The sequence below is a fragment of the Phytophthora sojae genome, assembly GCF_000149755.1.
Source record: "Phytophthora sojae unplaced genomic scaffold PHYSOscaffold_7, whole genome shotgun sequence".
Lineage (NCBI taxonomy): Eukaryota > Oomycota > Peronosporomycetes > Peronosporales > Peronosporaceae > Phytophthora > Phytophthora sojae.
In genome coordinates this window covers 2,794,674-2,808,649 of record NW_009258121.1, presented here as the reverse complement: position 1 = coordinate 2,808,649, position 13,976 = coordinate 2,794,674, and the positions used below count along the sequence as shown (strand labels likewise).

The 13,976-nt window shown below is 53.8% G+C and overlaps 10 protein-coding genes across 10 annotated transcripts; 6 read left to right on the top strand and 4 right to left on the bottom strand.

The window, feature by feature from the left end:
- Window positions 1–2,354: 2,354 nt before the first annotated feature.
- Window positions 2,355–2,762, top strand: PHYSODRAFT_374619 (hypothetical protein; the record flags this gene model as incomplete). Its single annotated transcript, XM_009534377.1, has 1 exon — window positions 2,355–2,762. A coding segment is annotated over one exon (408 nt), but the record flags the coding sequence as incomplete, so codon positions are not given.
- Window positions 2,763–2,845: 83 nt separating this feature from the next.
- On the top strand, window positions 2,846–3,211 carry PHYSODRAFT_376205 (hypothetical protein; the record flags this gene model as incomplete). The annotated part of the gene is made up of 1 exon (XM_009534376.1): window positions 2,846–3,211. A coding segment is annotated over one exon (366 nt), but the record flags the coding sequence as incomplete, so codon positions are not given.
- Window positions 3,212–3,256: 45 nt separating this feature from the next.
- PHYSODRAFT_445045 (hypothetical protein) lies at window positions 3,257–3,502 on the top strand (the record flags this gene model as incomplete). Its single annotated transcript, XM_009534375.1, has 1 exon — window positions 3,257–3,502. A coding segment is annotated over one exon (246 nt), but the record flags the coding sequence as incomplete, so codon positions are not given.
- A 336-nt stretch (window positions 3,503–3,838) lies between these two features.
- PHYSODRAFT_517544 (hypothetical protein) lies at window positions 3,839–4,165 on the top strand (the record flags this gene model as incomplete). The annotated part of the gene is made up of 1 exon (XM_009534374.1): window positions 3,839–4,165. A coding segment is annotated over one exon (327 nt), but the record flags the coding sequence as incomplete, so codon positions are not given.
- A 602-nt stretch (window positions 4,166–4,767) lies between these two features.
- PHYSODRAFT_257123 (serine protease trypsin-like protein) lies at window positions 4,768–5,631 on the bottom strand (the record flags this gene model as incomplete). The annotated part of the gene is made up of 1 exon (XM_009534373.1): window positions 4,768–5,631. The coding sequence occupies one exon, from the start codon at window positions 5,629–5,631 to the stop codon at window positions 4,768–4,770; it is 864 nt and encodes a 287-aa protein (XP_009532668.1).
- Window positions 5,632–5,949: 318 nt separating this feature from the next.
- Window positions 5,950–7,665, top strand: PHYSODRAFT_517802 (hypothetical protein; the record flags this gene model as incomplete). Its single annotated transcript, XM_009534372.1, has 1 exon — window positions 5,950–7,665. One exon carries the CDS (start codon window positions 5,950–5,952, stop codon window positions 7,663–7,665), a length of 1,716 nt encoding a protein of 571 aa, XP_009532667.1.
- Window positions 7,666–7,781: 116 nt separating this feature from the next.
- On the bottom strand, window positions 7,782–11,038 carry PHYSODRAFT_304006 (hypothetical protein; the record flags this gene model as incomplete). Its single annotated transcript, XM_009534371.1, has 4 exons — window positions 7,782–7,919; window positions 7,985–8,216; window positions 8,389–9,493; window positions 9,562–11,038. The coding sequence occupies 4 exons, from the start codon at window positions 11,036–11,038 to the stop codon at window positions 7,782–7,784; spliced, it is 2,952 nt and encodes a 983-aa protein (XP_009532666.1).
- A 196-nt stretch (window positions 11,039–11,234) lies between these two features.
- On the bottom strand, window positions 11,235–12,002 carry PHYSODRAFT_317448 (hypothetical protein; the record flags this gene model as incomplete). Its single annotated transcript, XM_009534370.1, has 4 exons — window positions 11,235–11,613; window positions 11,683–11,735; window positions 11,830–11,886; window positions 11,979–12,002. 4 exons carry the CDS (start codon window positions 12,000–12,002, stop codon window positions 11,235–11,237), a joined length of 513 nt encoding a protein of 170 aa, XP_009532665.1.
- A 219-nt stretch (window positions 12,003–12,221) lies between these two features.
- PHYSODRAFT_336762 (hypothetical protein) lies at window positions 12,222–12,824 on the top strand (the record flags this gene model as incomplete). Its single annotated transcript, XM_009534369.1, has 1 exon — window positions 12,222–12,824. The coding sequence occupies one exon, from the start codon at window positions 12,222–12,224 to the stop codon at window positions 12,822–12,824; it is 603 nt and encodes a 200-aa protein (XP_009532664.1).
- Window positions 12,825–13,148: 324 nt separating this feature from the next.
- On the bottom strand, window positions 13,149–13,599 carry PHYSODRAFT_304003 (hypothetical protein; the record flags this gene model as incomplete). Its single annotated transcript, XM_009534368.1, has 2 exons — window positions 13,149–13,378; window positions 13,482–13,599. 2 exons carry the CDS (start codon window positions 13,597–13,599, stop codon window positions 13,149–13,151), a joined length of 348 nt encoding a protein of 115 aa, XP_009532663.1.
- Window positions 13,600–13,976: the final 377 nt, after the last annotated feature.

The following is a 13,976-nucleotide window of genomic DNA, read 5'->3' as shown; positions in this document are numbered from 1 at the left end:
ACAGACTCATAGACAGGCATCAACAAACTACCGGTAGGTGCTTGGTACATAAACAATCCAAATGGAGTTTTAAAAAAATCCTTGTTTAAGAGAATGGCTTCAGGCTCGGATCTATAGTAAATAGTGGTCCATTGATGGTATTTCTCGGTGCTTTTATCTTATCTAGCGCAGTAGCGACTGGGCTAGAACTACTAGAACCACTCATTCCGTCGCCGCTGTCGACTGCCACCACCCTCCCCCCCGTTACTTTCGCCACTATGCCTTCAAGCTTCGCGCCAAGTGCTAGCTCGACCTCCCTCTGCTCTGTGCATTTGGCACGCCAATGAAGCTCTCATACATGACAGCGCATCCCGCTGCAGCCGTAACTGCCGAATTATGAGATGGAGCTGGGTCGACCAGTAGCGTTCTCCCTATACACTAACTGTAGAGTCAGCTGTACGTGTAAATAACAGTTAGTTAGTGTCTAGTAAATTTTGCTAACATGTATTTGCCGAACGAGCACCCACAAAAACGGAAATTACTAAAGATTTTTACACTTCAATAACTTTATCTACGCGCTCCGATCCTTCTGGTTTTCTACATTTTAAGAAATGAGACGCTTTTAATTCGATATTGTGGCCCACATTGTCCCAACTCAACGGTACTGTCGCATTAGATGCTGCCAAGTCTACTCTAGATGCCAGTGCAGCGCCAGAGCCGCAGTTACTTGAAGTGCCAGTCTAGAACGGATAGTCCCATCCGTTAAATTGTGTTTTAGTTTTTAAGTACCAACTCGTGCGGACAGAACTGATAGTGAGGCGAGATCCTCTATTAGCAGCGATGGCGGTGCTGTATTTGTTGTTGAAAACATCTACGCACGTAAGACTGTTGATATGCAGCGACTGTACTTGATAAAATGGGTAGGGTGGGAAAGACCGACCTGGAACCTGGCCCGTCACACTCCGATCGAGATGATCGACGAGTTTGAAGACGCAGAGCTGAATTCGGCCTGGCCCGAATATATTTCGCTAGAAGACGGGTCTCAAGGGCGCAGAGTGTTTAGATCTCTTCCGTAGGTAAGAAAGACATCAGCCTTAAGGTTAATATATATCATGATTATTCTCTTGCTATTAACTCGTCAACTAACAGTCAGCAAACGTACAGCTAACAGTGAGGTAGTGTCTAGTAACTTTCATTAACAGCTAAACGCCCTACACTATCGACCAGGCAATCGTAACAGACCAATATACCGTAGGAAGTATTTTAAATAGTAAATTAACTACATGTAATCTGGCAGTCGACTTATTATCAAATCTTCGTAGCCTTACATTGGCTTATGGATACCACCGAACGACCAAGGAACAGCTACACTGTACCTGCGCTCTGTTGCGCATCATGCAATTTATCAGATATTATGGGTAACAACAGCTCTGTAGCTTGGTGGACCTGGCATCACCACCACACAGACTGAAATTCTTGATCGACGCAGTGTCGGGACTACCCGTGAATTAGTCCCGGTGTGACAACGATTAACACTCGGTCCCATGAATATATCTCTTGCCAGGAACACACTGTTGATAGCGACTTGTAGAACACATTCTCTAAATCATATGCTTCACTTACCATACTGATATATAGATCTTTGTATGGTGCCTAATTGAAGATTTCCAAAGTGCCGATTTCAAGTCCAAATGGGCATTAGGCACAATATCCTAGTTTGTTGATGGATGAGTCATCCAGTATTCCCCGGACTGTCAGGAGCAGGTCCGAATGTACTTTCTATACACATTTATCCCGAACAGGACCAGGAACAGTGACTGCGAAAACTCATATGTAGCAAGAATTTGTGCGACTATCCTGAGATCGTACTTAATCGAAGTGGTGTGTGACTTTTGGAGCTAGGCGCCAGGCGCCCGCGGGCGCACGTTCATCGTGCCCCCGAATCTGAACGCCGCCTTGGTCATGACATACTCATCAATCCAGACGCCATCACAACCACAAATCCAGACGCCAACATGCCCACGAGCCCAGACGCCACATTGACCACGGGTCCGAATGCCGACACGCTCACGAACCCGGACGCTGCGGATCTCGCCAGTCAGGTACACGCAGTCAAGCACAATGTGATCGGCCAGAAGACTGTGAAGATGTACGTTCGTGGAATATGTCGTTATGTAGCATGGCTTTACAAGAACCAAAGAAATGTTCTGAGCGATGCATTTCTTGGAGCCTTGCAAGATGACGACTTCGACCCTAACGAGTTGGAGATGACGTCGCTAAAACAGAGCAGCATTGCTGACTTCATGACTCAGAATCCTGGGGTACCTCCTATTAACTATGATCAGCATCGCGCTGACGACTTCGAGCAGTTCCTGCTGTCTCTTCGGAACCGTAGCGGAGATAAACCTGGTCAATCCGTTTACGACTCGATGCGTTCAAGTTTGTTTCATTTGTATCGAGGATATGGGCGGTCGATGACACCAGAGTTTGCTGCTGATTTGACGGTATTTTTCAAAGGCCTGAAACGCACTGTTGCGCGGCGCAACCACGATGCTGGTGTGAAGCTGACAGAGAGGAAGGAGCCCATGTCATTTTCGCTATTGCGCTCTCTCTGTGCTGCGTTTATCAAGCATGGTGAAGAAGAATTTCTTTTTGCGCACGCATTTCTACTGTTGAGTTGGAATTTGATGTGTCGCGCGGGCAACACGGCTTCAATTCATTCCGGTCATATGAGCTGGGATGGAGACGCGCTCGCAATTCTTTTCGGGCACATGAAAAACGACCAAGACGGCTCCCGGCCTCGCGATGCAAGGCACGTGTATGCGAACCCCGTTGTCCCTGAAATCTGCCCAGTGTTACGCTAGCGATGTATGCTGCTGTACTGGGAATCGACGATTCTAAGATATTCCCCGGTGGTAACCAATACGATCGATTCTCAAAGATTTTAAAGCGCGTCACGCAGGAAGACGAGATGAAGGTATTGCTTGAAAATGAAGGATTGGTACCTTCAGATATTGGAACACATTCCGCGCGAAAAGGTTCAGCGACCTTTGTTTCTTCGTGCTCAAATGGGGGTCCCTCTGCTGCGGCTATATGTATCAGAGCTGGTTGGAAGCTACCCGGTGTGCAGGACACCTACATTCGTTACGAGTCTGCTGGCGATCGCATTGTTGGACGTTATGTGACTGGCTTACCGTTTGATGATACTGGTTTTGCTATATTACCGCCATTTTCCCCCGACTTTGATGATCTCGTTCACGATAGTATTCATTTATGTTTCGACAATTTGCCACCTCATTTACTACGCGCTGGCGGCTTTCTTTTGGCGTCTCTAGTGTATCACGCTGAATATCTACGAACCACGCTGAGTGAGCAGCATCCATTGTATCGCAACGCGCTTTTCGGAAATACCAGACTAGTTTCCCAGTTGCAACAGAAAGTGGTTTGCCGAACAGCACGTCCATCAGATCGAATAAGGCCTACTGGTGTACCTCCGCACGTTCATTTGATGACATCGATGGAGCAGCAAGCGGCGCAGCTACAGCAGCTATCATTGTCGGTTAGTGAGCTGGCGCCCACTGTGGTGCAGTTGATGAGAGAAGAAATGTCCCGTTGTCGATCTTCTTTGTCGTCAACAGAGCTTAATGCCAGTATATCGCGGGCGCTTAATGACTGAGCTAGTTGCAGCGGTCCGAAGCCATTTACCCCAGCCATTGGGTTGCACTACAGAGGATTCTCAGGACCGCCTAGATGTAGATGATAACGATGGAGTCCAAATGGCTACACAAAACCTGACTCTTACGAACTCAAGATTGACGCGAGCACCTGCTGATTTTACTATTCCCAGCATGCCGTTAAGGTGTACTGGTGCTGTGGTGACCCATCTGGGCGAATTGGTCCATATCGCTTCCTGCAGTGGCAGGACCTTTCCACTTGCGGGAAGCGGAAGACGCTCTCAGCCTATCGGTGTATGATGATGGAGATACAAGCCAAAGTTCCGCGAGGCTGCTGGATATCAACCCCAACGGTGCAGCAGGCTCGCGAAATGCTTCAAGGCGCTATTCCGAAGCTTCGTATCAGCGATGTAACACCAAAAAATCGTCAAAGGCGCAAAGATCAGCTCAAATGGTCTACTGCATTGAACGAGATTCGAGAAAATCGCAGTAGATCGAGCCAAGACGCGTAGGTTAGCGTCGAAACACCAACACACGTGCATATAAGCAAAAGATAATTCAGCTCGTCTTACCTCACGTCGTTGATGCAGTTGCCGAGGACGAGTAATATGGAGCCTAATGGGCGCTGGTGTAGCCAGGGTGCCTGGCCACGGGTTCACGCTGCATTATACAAAGGCAATGCGCGACGACGCACTACTGCCTGTCGCCTCGAACTTGTGGCTGTATAAACTGCGGTTGTTATGCGCCTGTGTGGTATTGAGTTTCGAGGTTCACAGTAGTTTTTCTGTGCGTTTGACGCACACGAATTCGTTACGACTCTGCATTTCCACCAGCTTAACAGCAGTTTGTATGGAAAGGTCGTCGCGGGCAAAAAGAATTCGTGTGCGCGCAGACGCACAGGAAACGCAAAAGTTTTGATACAAAAATGAGGTCAGACGCACACGAATTCAAGAGAATCGGCCTGCTCTATTTATTATAGAGCACTGGATGGCAATCAAAATTGTCAGCAAGTTGACTGGATATGCAGAGTTTGGTTTCATTTGTTGTTAAAGCTCGCGGGTTTATCTTCTTACGGGCTTTATGCTGATGAAAGCCGAATTTCTGCTGGGGAAAGTCAGCGGAATGTGGCGCCAGGGGCGATCGTGTCAAGCCACTCCCGAGCGACGGACACTCGCGCGTAGACGCCGGGGTAACCGGCACGTCCACATCCGTTGCCCCAGCTCACGACGCCGATGAGCACGTCTTCGGCTGCCTGTTCCAGGATGAGCGGGCCGCCCGAGTCGCCCTGGCACGAGTCCATGTCGAGCTTTCCGCCGGCGCACAGCATCGTGTCGTCCACGTCGAGCACCTTGGCGCAGGCGGTATTGTTGACGATGGGCACGTCGACGCGCAGCAACTCGTTGGACTGGACGCCGCCTTGCGCGACGGCGCCCCAGCCCATGACTGTCGCGTTGCCGCCACTGGCGACGTCCGAGCCGTCGGCTTTGGCGAGCGCGACGGGAGGGAAGGAGCTCGCCTTCTCCAGCTCGAGCACCAGGAAGTCGTACGAGTTGGTCTCGGTCGCGTACTTGGGGTGGCGGGTCTTGTTGACGACCTTGATCTGCTCTCCATCCTCGGTCCCGCTCAAGAAGTGCGTGCCCACAGAGACGTACTGGATGTCGCCAGCCATGCAGTGCGCGGCGGTGAGCACGTGCGTCGGCGTGATGAGGGCGCCGCCGCAGAAGTCCGTCCCATTGGCCGACGGCCGGATACCGGTAGTGTACGTCTTGGTCCCGGGGGGTACGATGCCTCCACCGAGGATCAGCGGCTCGATATCGACGGCAGCCGTCGAGTCGTTGCGGGTCAGGAACTGCGAGACGTAGTCCTGGTAGTTGAGTCTGGAGGGGAGGTTGTCGCCGTCGAACGTGGTCTGCCCATCGACGTTGGCCGCGAAGGTGGCCGCGATGGCAGTCAGGCGCACGAGTCCAGCGAGGTTCATTGCTCTTGTGGGGAGGGGATGGAGCAGAATGGAGAATGAGCAGTACAAGACTCGCTTCACGACGGAGACCCCAAACCAGTCAGCAGCGCTAGCAACCACCAACTCTACGACGGACAGAAAATCACCACGCGCAATTTGCAGTTATCAGACTCGTGGTTGCTCAATCCATGACTCAATTCTCTCTTTGGGTAGTGCGTTGCCGTCCCAGGTACAGCAGAATCAGCTTATGCGTTGCACGATTCCAGCAAGGTTGAAGTTATGACACAACATAACGCCACTGACACAAAAACCAGTCATTAGTCAATCAATCGACTCGCCATGGAACTCTTCCCGCCGCCAACCGTCGACGAGAACGAGGCGCGTTACTGCTTCTTCCTGCCCGCATCTACCGCTGAGCAGACCAATGAAGACCTTCGTCAAGCTGCCGAGCAGCAGTGCAGCGCGTTCCTGGCGTTCGCAGCGCAGCAGACGCGAGGCTTCCTGTGGCACAAGCACCGCTTCCACCTCCAAGCGACCAGCGACAAAAGTGGGCGTTATGTTCTGTCCGGACGCACCAGTGTCGGCGATGCCATTCAGGACGAGTGGGTCGTGGCCAAGCTCGTGTTCGACATCACAAAGCAGTTCCCAGGTGTCGTGGGCCGCATCGCCGACTCGGACGGAGAGTTTCTGCTCATTGAGAGCGCCGAAGCGCTGCCCGATTGGGTCACGCCCGAGGACAGTGATCGCCGAGTGTTTGTGGTGGATGGGAAGCTGCACATTGCACCGCCTGCCAACAATGCCCGATTCAGGGGTAAAGAGGGGGATTTATACGATGAAGACGCGCTGCAACAGGTGCTGGATTCAGGTGTCGAGACGGAGGCCAGCGCGGCCGTGCAGCGGCTGATTCAGCACAAGTTGAAGGAGGTACCAACGTATCTGCGTGAAAACCGCCACCGAGTAAGGTGTTTGCTGCCTGAGAGAGCGGCGAGAGTTTTCGCAGCGAATGGGGAGCTGGTGGGGCCGGCGGTAGAGGCTTTCTACTACCGTGAACCGAAGCGGGCCGGCCTGGTGTGCGGCAAGATGGCTACGTTTTTGCCCGAAGGTGAGAATGTTGTGGAGCACATGGTCACGTTTTCGAGAGCTATGTTTGCTGAGCTCAAGCAGCAGGAGTTCTTCCCGCCCAACGCATTTCTGCGTCGAGATGCTCGCTATCGGGTTCTGGAGAAGTCGATGAGTGAAGAGAACACGCACCCGGACGCGCAGGCAGCGGATATTGGCGTTAAGCTGGCGTGCGGTCTTGAGATGCTGTATGCAGGCGACGGTGAAGATCAGTTAGGACGGTCGTGGAGGCATATTATTGACGAGGCTCTTCAGCAGCATGGCGTCAAGCTGTCAGCGCTGCCAATTCAGCCGGACGATGACGATTCGTGGTTGTACATGCACCCGGACACGCTGGAAAGTCAGCTACAGCGTGCGGCCATGGCTGGAGCTGCTTCGGGTCCTGGTGGTGCCGACGAGCTGCAGAACATGGCTGCAATGTTTGGCAAGTTCGTGGAAGGAGTCTCGGGTGTGGAGGGTGTGGAAGGAGCACAGCCTATCCAGTTCGACATGAGCTCCTTCATGGACATATTGAATGGTCACGAGGCTGGCGGTAAGAGTGCTGCAGGTTTGGACGCTCCATGGGGTGGACACTTCATGGATGAGGATGAACCTGACAGCGATGATGAGTCGGAAGAGGAGGGAGATGATGATGATGAAAACCTTACTCTGGACGAGGCCATGGCCGAAATGGAAGCTGAGTTGGCATGCACCAAGGTCGCGAAAAGCTTTTCGCGCTTCGAGGAAATGGAGGACGACGAGAAGGAAGCTTCGCCTCCAGCTCAAGAAGATGAGCCCGCAGATGTCGGCTCCGCGTCCTTCTCGTCCTCTAAACCGCTGGACCTGGACTACAATCTGCTGTCAAACTTGCTGGAATCGTTTGCATCTCAAGAGGGCCACGCTGGACCTGCGAGCAACATCCTGAACGAGATGAACTTCCCCAAGACCGCTCCGTAATAGATCTTGTGTATCCTGTCTCGTGTGAAGTTTTCGATTATTATCAATAGGTTAGGTTAGGACACAAACACCTTCTTAGCTGTCTACACTGTTGGTCAAGTTATCCGTGCTAGTGTTCATAGCCTCGGACTCAACTGACCTTGCTTGCAAGCTGGCATCGGTGGGTTGCCGCCCTGGCACCACGAGAAAAGGAACTGCCGCGCCTGTGCCTCTCTCCCTTCTACACGCTTCAACTTCTCCGTCATCTCCTTGACCTATGAAGACACCACGTATTATGAGCGACTAAAGCAGAAGAATGAACAAGCAACCTTCACATTACCTGGCTCTCGAGCGCCTCCTTCTCGGACTGGATCACTCGAATCTTCTCTTCCAGTGCCAGGACCACACGCTGCGGGTATAGTAGCGGCTTCGGTGGGGATGGCGTTGGCTGAGTTGCCACACTGTCGTCAAGACGGCTAACGGCATCAAGCACACATTTGTTATTAGAGCGTTCTTCACAATCATCAGTCAAAATGTACGATCCGTATCTGTCCTTGAAGGGAATTCTAGCCCTCCAAAGTCATCAGGAGATCATGATGGTAGCCCGCGAGGCTCCAAGCTCGATGTGAGGGGGTCATCAAGCTGAGCTCTAGGTGCGGCGTGAAAAATACTCCAATTCATGCCGCGCCGCATCGAGCAGACCCCCTGGGGACATGCAATATACAGAGCGCAAACGCAACGTACCCTTGACGTCGCAAAGGAGAGTCGTCGCGTTCTGTGCCTTCCACGCCAGCATTGCGCAGTTCATCCATGAAGTCGTGGACGGCCGATATCTTGGATTCAATGACCCGCGACACGTTCAGCTGCTGCATGTGGGAAGCTTCGATGGCTTGGATACGTTCGTTCAGAGGTGGAATTGATGCTTCGAGGCTGCGCTTGTGCATGTACAGCTCAGTCTCGCGTGCCATCAGTTTCTCCTGCAGCGAAACCCGTTCGGCTTCGCAGCGAGCGAGACGTCCTTCCAATGCTTCATTTCTCCGGTTCGCAGCTTCGAGACGCTTACTCTGCTCCTCGCTGTGAATCCGCATCAACGTCTCCTGACTCATGTTCTGCTGCTGCCGTGCAGTTTGCTCCCTGGTGAGCATCGACAGTATACGCGCAAGAGTGTCTTCCACTCGAGGTTGGTGTTGCAGCAGCTGCAGTAGCGTGGTCTGGATCCCCACCTGCGCTGTAGTCAGCTCCCCACTCCCGCTGCTGCCCACGCTATTGCTATTGCTGCTGTCTTGGCTATCCTCTACAAGTCGACGGCGTTTGTGTTTTTTTACCGCACCAGGGGAGGCCGCATCCCCTCCCGTAGTGGCGGTGCCTGAGGAGCGTGGTAGTGCTGGCTGTTGCTGTTGTTTCTGTGTGTTGGAGCTGGATTGGTTGGTGATGTCTGTCAGGACGCCACTGCCGGTGAAAGTCGTGGTTGGTCGTTGCAGTGTATCCGATCGAGAGATTTCCCGTGGTGGCTGTCGAGGAGGAGAGCTGGCAGGCGTTATCGATGTCAGAGAGTTCTGCGGCGGTAACGACGAAGACTGCTCTGCATTTGCTGTGTCAGGCCGATTGTCTGATTCAACAGTCTCTGGAGGTGGCTCCTGCAGGGGTTGCGTTGTTTGAGAGACTGGTGGGGGTTCCTGGACGGGTGGGGCAGGCCGTTCGAGTTGGCCCTCTGACTGGGTAGCCTCTGGCGGCAGGCGAGCCGACTGCGAAGACTGACTCATTTGAACGGGTTGCTGAGGAGCTGAGAGAGCCAGTCGAGCCGCCGCGCTGCTTTTGTTGAAAGAGGATCGTGCCGGTCGGGTACGTTCTGCATGAAACAACGATACCGCCGTTAGATACCATAAATGAGCGTCCAGGAGATAAAAATCAACGTACGAGTGGCTGCAATAGATCGAGAGGAGTTTCTGCTTGGAGGCGGCGGCTGCATCAACACAGCTTGGGGTAAGGAAAGTAAGTGCAGATCGTCCAGCCACTGATGCGAGCCAGCGTAGCCGCCGAAGACAAGTAACTTCTGCACAGCTTCAGGTCCCGCAGGTTCGGGGCGAAACATTACCGTAGCATGTGCTGTTCGGACAGTGGGGGGGTTATCATCAAGAGCCGTTTGGCTACTTCTGCGGCGACTGCTTCTCTGTCCTTCAGCTGGTCCGCCTTGAACAAGTCGCCAAGCGCGCGTGTTCACATTGTAAATGTAGAGTTCATTCTGACGCAGAGCTCGCCGTCTCCCACCAAAGAGCACCAGGTGATTTGGAGCCGCAAACGTGAGCGAGTGGTTGATCCGGCACGACGGTCGGTCTCCTAGCGTCGCGCCCGCAAGCGAGTCCCAGCGCGAGTTGGCCACATCGTAGAGAAACAGCGACCCGAACTCTTGCTTCCCGTCCGTGCCGCCAAAGAGAAACAGCGTGTTGCCATCATCACTCGCCGTCAAGCCGGCGAACGCGCGTGGTTGCGGCAGCTGCCCCGTCGGGTTCACCGTCGGCTTCACCCACTGGTTCAAGGGCGCGTCGTAGTAGAAGATATCGTTGAAAAACGTCGAGCTCGAGGCGTCCTTCCCTCCAAACACGAAAACCTGCTCTCCTCCCACCACGACGCTGCTATGAGCGTGTCTGGCTCTGGGCTTCCACATGCTCGAGTCGTCCACGCGCCGAACTTCCCACTGGGCCTCCAGCAGCGGCTGCCTCACTCTCAGCTCCTCCACCCTCAAGGTCGGCGCGTCAAAGGCCCCAGCTCCCCCCTCCGCCTGTGTGTCTGCGCCACCTTGAGCTGCAACTTCGTCACTGGCCACCACCACGTTGCCGATCACCAGCACCCGCACGCCCTTGGCCCGCTCCTCCGCCGCCGAGGTCTGGACGTAGTGCATCGAGTGATAGTCCCGCCCTCCCCCGGCGTGCAAGAAGGAGGGGGCGCGCCGCTCCACGCCCGAGCCAATGGCCCCGGCACTGGAGAACATGGGCGAGCGCGGCGACTGGCCGTTGAACGACGTCCCGCGCGACACCACAAGCCGCTTCCACTGCACGTCGACTGCTTGTCCTGGCGCGTCCTCTCCCCGCACGCTGCCGCGCCTCGCCGCGCGCGTGGATCTGGTAGAACTTGAGCCCGCGTAGCCCGCCGGCTCCAGTAGAAACACGTCCTCGAAGAAGATCTGGCCGTCGGCGCCACCGAAGAGCAGCACGCTACCGGTGGGCGGCAGAAGCGTCATGGCGTGGCCCGAGCGCGCCGCCGGAGAGAACGCCGCGTTGTGTGGTTCTGCGCGCGCGTCCTGCGGAGCAGATGCATCAAGTTGCGTCCATAACGGAGCCCTGGGGCCCGAGAGCGACGCCGTCACGCCCGCGCGCTCCGGGCGGCGCAGCTGCATTGGCAAGCCTTACAAAATGTGGCAAATTGAGCCGAGGTCAAGAAACTACCCGGGAGTCAGGTTTTTGTCTTCCTGGTGCCCATCTGAAGCTGTTGCCTTTGATACCCAACGAACTTCCTACAGGTATTTTTTTCCAAGGGGTTTGTCGGTCTCGATAAAGCTGCTGGTCCTCGGTTGCATTTCCTTTTCTTTTACCTTACTTGCCTTCAGCTTCGATGAACTTGAGGTACTTTTCGAACGCGAAGATGCCGTCGGGGGTGAACTCTTTGCGGCGCGCAAGAATTTCGTCCGCTGTCATTGTGAGCACTTCGTCCACCTCTTCTTCCTGCAGCACCAGCGGGCCGTCAAAGGTGCAGTCAAAGAGTCCGCCCCACACGCGACTGCGGTCGTCTCCGTAGTAAAACGTGGTCAGGTAGCGCAGAGGGGTGTTCTTGACTCCCATCTCCTCCTCGGCTTCGCGCTCGGCGTTCACGTCCATAGGCTCGCCGAACTGCACCACTCCGCCCGTCATCGGGTCCAGCATCCCCGGGCAGTAGTCCTTGATCATCGTGCGACGCTGCACGTAGAATTTGCCACTAAAAACATACAACAGCAATAAATTGTCAGCTTCAGGGTGCTCCAAAATTGAAAGGATCATTCCGGACCTTGAGTTCTTGATGACGATGTAGGACGCGCGGTGTGGCAGATTGAACGCCCGCTGTGTGGGGGCAAACACACATAATTGACGGGTTTCAGCAAGTACCGATAATAAGCACTAGAATAAAAATATTTTTACTTTTCTGCCAACTTACCATGACCGCGCGATCGGCCTTGCCAATCACATTGTTCTCCTCGTCCACGATACAGACCTAGAGGGGGGGTCATAAGTTGCGCAAACTTGTTAGTGGCGAGCTGCCACTGAGAGTTCAAGACCCCTTGGCTAGGTAGGCCCACACAGCACCTCTTCCTTGGCGCTCAATGACATCCTGTTGGCAGTCAGCGACATCTTGGAATAAGGAAAATGATCGTACTTAGCCTGGATATCGGACGATGGACCTGTAAGTCTCTCGCGGTGGCAACGGTTGACATCGACGCAACATGACCTCAGATATAGGTAACAGCTTTACATACTTAAGTACCCTTGATGGTTCATTCATCAAAAGGAGCCAAAGGCCACAAGCTTATTAGGAGTAAAACAGCACTCATGAACCCGAGTCTCGATCCCCCTCCACAGTGGGCCATTGACCTGTGGCTGCAGATCCAGCAACGTGACCACTGGATCCAGCAGGACTTCCACGACTACGTCCTGCAATCGGAGCTCCGAATGCTCCAGCGGCTTCAGCACGCGGAGCACCTGATCCAGCAGCAGCAAGAGCAGCTTGAGCAAGTGGTGGAGCAGTCAGCACAACTCCGTCGGCAGTTTGCTCGCCTCCAAGAGCAGCAGCAAAAGACCGACGCCATTCTTCACAACACTCGGGCCGCAGCGTATAACGCCCGAGTCTTTCGCGACGCTGCAGTTCACGGCGGGGCGCGCAGCATTCGCCGATTCGTCAAGACCAAGTCAGGCCGCGGAGGGTTGCTCCCTGGCGCACCAGCTCCGCACTCCGATATCCCCCGACTACCCGTGGGTGAAGTTGTCCCCCATCGATACTTTCCCGCGAACTACACGTCGTTGAGACGGTGGAGTCACCGCAGGATCAGTGAGCTCAGCATTCTGTTGAACGAAGATTTCGGGATCGACGGCACGGACAGTTTGGAGGAGCGGCGCATCAAGTTGCAGCAGTTTCTAGCTGGAGGAATGGAGTAGCGGAATCAGCCGCAATACGCGGTTGATACATCCACACAGAACAACAGAGATAAAACTCCGTAGCAATTATGTAAGCAAAAGCGCGTACAAGTATACGTGTGTGATATTCTTTTTCGTGAGAATCTCACACAAAAAACAATGTGCTGGGCTCATAACATTTCTGTACGCTCTAAGTTACACACTCTCGAACTCGACCGGTAGGATGCACGTAGTACAAGGTATTGCATTTTTTTTCAGCACGGGGATGCAGTTTCGCAGTAAGTACAGTAACAACTAAACTAGCCTGTAGTGCTCGCATGTGCGTGTACTTCACGAACGAGTAGTTCACGCCTTGGCCGAAAAGTGCGTTTTGAGCCAAGCCTCGTACTTCTTGAAGAGCGTGCCGTCGCGACCACCAAGCGTGTTGTGGAGCCTCGCGGAGATCTCCTTGGGCTGGAATCCTCTTGTGCACCACGCCCTGAACAGAGTCGTTTCGCTGTCTCGCTGTGAAAAAGCATCGACTCCTTGTTCGCCAGATCTTTCGTGAAGACGACAGGTTGTTTCCACTACGTCATCTATACGTGAGAAGTGCTTATCGAGCCAAGCAGCGTATCTGAGGTAGTTAGCGTTAAGCCTCTTGTCGTTGGAATCTCTTCTGGGCCTCGTGTTACGGCTCACATCCAGCACGTCGACGTCCGGAGACGCCAACGTTAGCATCCACGACCGCAGAGAGAGCGCAGCTGCTTGCGAGAAGCGTGAGCACCGACACTACTGAGAGGATAGTTGACAGACGCATGGTCGATTCCTGGCACCGCGAAAGGAAGCGCTTGTGGGCTGGACGGCGAATTGCGAAATGAGGTACACTGTAAGAAGTACGGTGGCTGGTGACGCGATGCCCACCTGGCTTGGGAAACGCGATTCACGAACAGCACAATTCGTGCTGTGAAAGCAGACGCACCACGCAAAATGCCACATAAACAAGGTAAAGTGCGTGGTCTATAAGGTATCTTCAGTACTAAAGGTTACCTTAGTAAGGATCACAGAGCCGCCTCATTCAATGGAACTGTAAATATACTAGTAGTGGAGCATCTCAGTCGCGTTGCTCCGTTGAGTTGCTTAGGGAGGGGCCGACACCCTGCAGTGGAATCTCAACTGCAGGCCGACGTCCCCGCC